This window comes from Mycteria americana, chromosome 2 (assembly GCF_035582795.1).
Source record: "Mycteria americana isolate JAX WOST 10 ecotype Jacksonville Zoo and Gardens chromosome 2, USCA_MyAme_1.0, whole genome shotgun sequence".
Taxonomy (NCBI): Eukaryota; Metazoa; Chordata; class Aves; order Ciconiiformes; family Ciconiidae; genus Mycteria; species Mycteria americana.
Genome location: NC_134366.1, coordinates 133,721,221 through 133,727,220, shown reverse-complemented (window position 1 = coordinate 133,727,220; position 6,000 = coordinate 133,721,221). Strand labels below are relative to the sequence as shown.

At 45.7% G+C, this 6,000-nt stretch overlaps 1 protein-coding gene across 1 annotated transcript in view; it reads left to right on the top strand.

The window, feature by feature from the left end:
- Window positions 1-557: 557 nt before the first annotated feature.
- The window catches only part of NSMAF (neutral sphingomyelinase activation associated factor), a 41,158-nt gene continuing 35,715 nt past the window's right edge, over window positions 558-6,000 (top strand). Inside the window, exon 1 of the mRNA XM_075494704.1 lies at window positions 558-900. Coding sequence (XP_075350819.1) covers window positions 848-900 — 53 coding nt within the window. The 5' untranslated portion in view covers window positions 558-847. The remainder of the gene's footprint in view (window positions 901-6,000) is intronic.

The window sequence follows — 6,000 nt, the reverse complement described above, 5'->3', positions numbered from 1 at the left end:
CACATTATAAATTACTCGGATACAATGGCAGTCATATGAACTACGTGTTTTATATGAACTAAAGGATTTTATTTACCTCCCCCTTCCACAGAAGTTTTTTTTTTTTAGGTTTTGAACACCTGGCAGAACTTCACCTCCTTCACAGCTGCCTGGGCAGCATCTGTCACACACACTACGGGCAGAAGGAATCTCACTGCAATGGCATTATATTTACAATTTTTATTTAAATGCAAGTAAATAGACTCCTTCACTAGGTAATAAAGCATGCGCTTCCCTCCGTGTGCACACGAAGACGATTTTCGGCCCAGGCATTACGCTCCCTGGCCGCCCCGGGAGGCCGGGCCCACGGTCGCCCCGGGCCCGCAGGGACCACGTTTCCACACCCAGCCCCCGCTGCCGTGAGCCGCGAACACGGGTGGCACCTCCGTGCCAGCAACAATAAAAATAAAACGGCAGAAGCTTTAAGGAAAGGGATGGAGGGAGGAGTGTGGGTGGGCGGCTGCGTTCCCGTGGTGAAGGCCCCCCCCCGAGGCAGCCCGCAGCCCCTGCCCAGCCCAGGCCCCCTCGCCCCGGAGGCCCCGAAGGGCCGCAGAGACGCCGCAGCCCGGGCGAGGGCGCAGAGCCCTCGGTACCGACAGGCTCCCTTCCCCGGCCGCTTGTGCCACCTTCCCCCGCCTCTCCGGCGGTATAAACGGGGCGGGCGCCCACGGCCGGGCCCGTCAGACCGGCTGCCTGCCTGCGGCCGCGGGCCGACCCGCTCTCCCCGCCTCCCTGAGGCGCGGCCTGGCCTGGCTTGGCCTGGCCTGCTGTGGCGGCGGCGGTGGCACTACCTAGGCCGGGCGGCTCCATGGCTTTCATCCGCAAGCGGCGGCTGGAGCGGGAGCTGTACTCCAAGGAGAGGTGAGCGGCCCTGCTCCGCCGGCCTCGGCCCCCGCGGCAGGGGCGGAGGGTGGGGGCGCCTCCCGCTGCGCAGCGCCGGCCTCGCCCGCTCCCTCTCCGGCGAGAGAGACCCGGAGCCGCGGTGCTTCGGCCTACGCCTCCCCCTCCTCCCCAGTCTGCTCCCTCCGCCGGGGCGGGGGCGGCGGCGGCGGAGCCCCCCGGGGCGGGGAGGCGGAGGGCCCGGCGGGGCGCCGCGGGTGACAGGGCCGCCTGCAGGGAGGCAGCCGACCCCGGCAGAGCGCCGGCGTCAGAGGCCGGCTGCTGTCCTGGGCTTCGCCCTCGTTGTTGTTACTGTTTTCATAGATGGCTAATGATTCCCGAGAGTTAAGGCTGAAAAGGCTGTAGAACAGACCTGGAAAAATACGAATGCCGCTCGCCTTGTGTAAACTGCATGAAAACAGCGTCTGTAGATTTTTATTTATTTGTTCTCAGTTGTGTTAGTGGCATGGAGTTACAGCTCTGCATCACTACAGATGGAGTTGGTTTTTTTTTTTCCTGAACATTATAATCAGCGTATTGTCAGCCCTTAAATTACAGACTCTGTGCGGGCTCTTTAAGGTGTTAAATTTAATTATCCTGTTCCTGTTTTCTGACTGTACTCTCTATTTTGTGTTCCTGTGGCTAACTGAACAGACAAGAAAGGCTTATCACATGTGCCTGAGTATATCCTGTATTTACTCCCTTATTTTTAGCTACTGTCCTGCTTATCTGCATCTGGCTTGTCACAAAGTTTCAAAACCCTTTGCAATCTTAATATTGCAACGTAGGAAGTCTCTGCAAGGTGAGAGGAATAGGTCAGCGAGGGTGGTGCCGTGGAGGGACACAGGTGTCTTCTCTGGGGGAGCAGGGCTCCCCGGTTGCCTCTTGGACAGCAGACTGGTCCCATGCGAGCCCTCTGCAAATTCCTGATGCGCCTGATGCTGCCAGTTATGCAGCACTGTTTATTGTTGGTGAGAAAACCACATGACAAAAGAGTTCGGCTCACTTTGTCCATACAAATTCTGATTCATAGCTATTCAGCCTGTGAAGCTACTGCAATTTTTGAAGTGTTTTCAAAGTACAGGCATATTCTGGATCACTTTTTGTTTTACTGAGTATCTTTTCTTTGCTGCTTTTGGGGGCTGCTGTGGTTTCAGTTATGTACGAGGGGCTGCAGGGAGAATGGATAAACTTCCCGTGTAGAAGGAAAAGAGAAGGATTTTTAATTTTGAAGTAAAACATGTTAAGTATAGGAAAAGCTAGAAGAATGACTATATTAGCACTGTTAAGGATTTATTGTAAATAGTCTCCTTTTTTTTGAGAAGGTGAAGAGAGGCCAAAACTCATCAGACTTGTCCCAAAGAACCCACGTGGGATCTAAATCTCTTCTAAAAAGTCCTGAAAACAAAACCAACATATCAATGTCTGTCAGCATTACTGACCTGCAGTTATTGAAGGCCTCTAATGAGAAATATTTTTCTTTGCTCGTATTTGTAAGGATTTTAGGATCTTATTATTTGAGCTTGTAATTTGAGCACTTCATGAAAGTTGAGTCTTGTTCTCATTTGCACTAGTAGCTTTTCCTATCTAAGTATCTGCAAACTCATTTCTCTGTTTCTTCCCCTTGTCTAACAATTGGTATTTGTGTAAAACAAAAGTAAACTTATATATATTTTGTGCCCTATATCAGGTCTTTCCCCTCCGTCTCTTCCTGTGCTTTTCTAAATTAGGAAATCTTAAAAAAAACGTTTAAGTGATTTAAAAGGTTTTGGGCTCTGAAATATCAAATGAGAAATATCAAATTCTGTCTCCTGTTTTCCTTATAGTCCTGCATTAAAACAGTACCAAAAAAAAAAAAAGCTCTCTATATCACTTTATTGGGGATTTTGAAGGGATAGCCTCTGAGAGCTTTTCCTTCACCTTCTTGCTGTGTAATTGTTAAAGAAACACCAACTCCTGCTTCAAAGCTTCTCTTGATTTACGTAATCTTGGTGTAGATATTTCTAGTGAGATGACCAGACTCTCTGAAACTTTGTGGCAACTACATTTCATGTGTAGTTTGGTTTTTTGTTTGTTTGGGATGTTTGTTGTTATTTGTACATTGCTTTATACAAAAATGTAAGCTACAAAAGTTCTGGTTAAGAGTACTGTGAAACTTAGTAGGTAAAAAGTTAATCTTCTTATGCAATTGCTTTGGGGGGAAGGAAGATCAGATCAGTTTTAAGTGATCTGAAAAACATTATTTCCTCTTAACTAATTAGTTGGACGGCTTTAGTGTCTGGTTACATAAACTTACTTTTCTGACTGTATGCAGTTTTCTAGAAGAAAACAAGAAAATACTGAAATGTCCTGTGTGTGCACACTGAGAACAAGCAGCAGGTTTTACTTTACGTGTGATTAAACAAATCCATGTCCCTACTGAGCAGGGTTCATTCTGGCAGGAATTTTCCCTTCAAATTCATCTGTATTGGTAGACATGTATTTTCACTTTGCCCAGCTGTTGAGTAAAGAAAGATGAGCTATTGTGTCCCTTTTTAATTAGTGTTGTGTGCATGCTTACGTAATTTAATCTTTAAAATATTCAGCATTCATGAGTTGCAATCCTTTTTTACAAAAAATTTTAGTTGCAAAACTTCAAATTAAATGGTGTGGTGTTTGCCTCAGGTTGTTGCTCTCTTTACAAATCCAGTTCTCGGTTCTGTTGGCAGTGTGCCCAAAGACAGCCAAGTCTAACAATACAGAGGTTCTTTATAATACAGTTCTGCTGTTCTGTCTTGCACACTGCTTGGCCTCCTGTTTGAGGGGTTCATGTCTTCTGCTGGGAACATCACTCATGCGAAGCGACCTACTGGCAGCATGTAGGTCCTGCGGATGGATCTTTTGTATGACGGTTGCTTGGGCATTTGGGTAATTTTTTATTTTTTTTTTAATCTGTAGCCTTATCGTACTCTCTTGGGACAAAATATACATAATGAAGGCTTTTATTCAAACACCAGCAAATGAGTCCTACAGCTGGCCTATAGATACTTTGCTCTCGTTAGGAGGAGGTTTAATTTTAGAATTGTTTTTACATAGCTGTGGGCTGCTGCTGGATTGGGCTGGCCTGCTTTTTCATCCCTGGCAATGTCCTTCCGTTACCAGGATTGTACTTCCAGTGTTGGGTCAAGTGACTGTACAAGGTGTGTTGGATCAGCCACTTGAAACCCTTGTGTCCAAGTAGATCTCCAGCACATGCTTTCCTGATGAAGTGATGGAAATAGTAAGAATTCAATCGCAGATTAAGAATTTAAAGCAGGATCAATGGGGTACCTCTCTGGGTGGTATAAACAGGATTTTGCCAAGACACTGGTCCCTGCACTTTTGTTCCTGTGTCCAATTTGAACAAGTCCAGTGCTTCAGTTGGTAGGTGACATTGGTATATAAAATAAATTGTGGGTTTGGGTTTTTTGTTTTGTTTTTTTTTTCCCCCCGTGTTGTTGGATCTCAGATGAGATCTTTTCAAACTGAAGTATAGAGGGACATGCACATCAAGCACAGTGACAGTAAGATTCTCAAGTAGACTAAGCCTGATAAAACACACTCTTTATTTGGAGGATATTTTATAGCATCTTGGCAGGACTTATAAACCCCAGGTTGTAGTTTGTAAAGTGTAATTCACTTCTTTGTTACATACTCTGAACAATGTTAGGAATGTTTGGGTGCCATGTGGCTTCCCAAACCTTGTGTATAGGGGATGACATCATATGAGGTGAAGTTTTGCGAGTGTTTTCCTGCTACTTAGTGTTGTGCCTAGTTTTCCTATGTGCCTTGGGTGTGTTCTTGACTCATATTCCTCAGCCCTTTTCGGAGTGACAATTACATGGGAGCTTTTTGAAAAAGGCAAAAATGAACAAGTCACTTTCAACTTTATATTTAGAAGAGAGCAACCAGAGTTCTTCACTGCTTTGTTCATTCACCAGCCTTACTTTGTGTCACCCCTATCTTTCTGCTGCTGTAGATTAAGTTCTGGTTTTCTTGGCAAGGTGCTTGCCTTCCCCCTGCTCCATGCTGCTCCTCAAATCGGTACTGGTTCCCTTCACAAGAAAATACCTTCCACATCACTTCCATATGAGCTTTTCAGATTTTTCTTAATATAATTTTTCTGGGACAATACAAAGACAGGAATTTGAAATAAGTCTTCAAGCAAAATTATATTAGCATGCTTTAATTTACCTCTCCCCTTAAGTGTAGGTACTTACCTTTGAAGCTCAAACAGCTCCGTCATATGCTATTAAAAGATTAACGCTTTACTCCACTAGGTTCTATATACTTCTAACACTGGGTGGGAATTGAAGATGTTCCAACACAAAAGCTGTTAAAGCCTTCATTAAATTTCTGGGGGGGTGTGGAAGTGTGTGTTATACTACCTTATACTGATTATCCACTGCCTCCCTTCCTGCCCCCCCCTCCCCCCAACATACATCCCTAACAGACAGACATAACTGTGACTGAACAATCTTCTTTCTGTTTCAGACCTGGGAAAATCCGTATGTTCTTTAAAGTTGTTGGTTTTGTGGGTTGTTTTTTTTCCAGCTATGTGACTTGTTATAATAGAAGATGTTCCCTTACCTAGCATGTTCTTCTCCCTCCCCCCCCTGCCCCCCCAAGCTGCTTCTCTTGATTTCGAATACTGGATTTGCATTAAACCTGAGATGTCACAGCTTAAGTGCCCTTCCATCCACTCTAAAGCTCAAGGCTTTGCCCTGGTGGGGATGGTGGCTACCAATTAATTTCATCCTGGAAAGTGAAACTGCCTCTTTCTCAGCTTCTCTGACAGCAGAGCTGCTGCGTGGGCTTGCTGCCTCCCAAAGGGTAAGGTCTTGTTCCTGGCCACCTTGTTCTTGCCCCTGACCCCTTCACATTGTACCGTCTCTGGTACTTCATGTTCCCTTCCATGGACTGATTCAGGTTACTAAATCTGTGCAAAACTGTCCTGGGGAAGCTCCACAGCTCTGAACAGAAGCTTGTATTCTGATCTATCTGTTAATGTGATAGCTTTTGCAGACGGAAGTGGATGGTCTCCACAATTATAAGTAGGTTTTG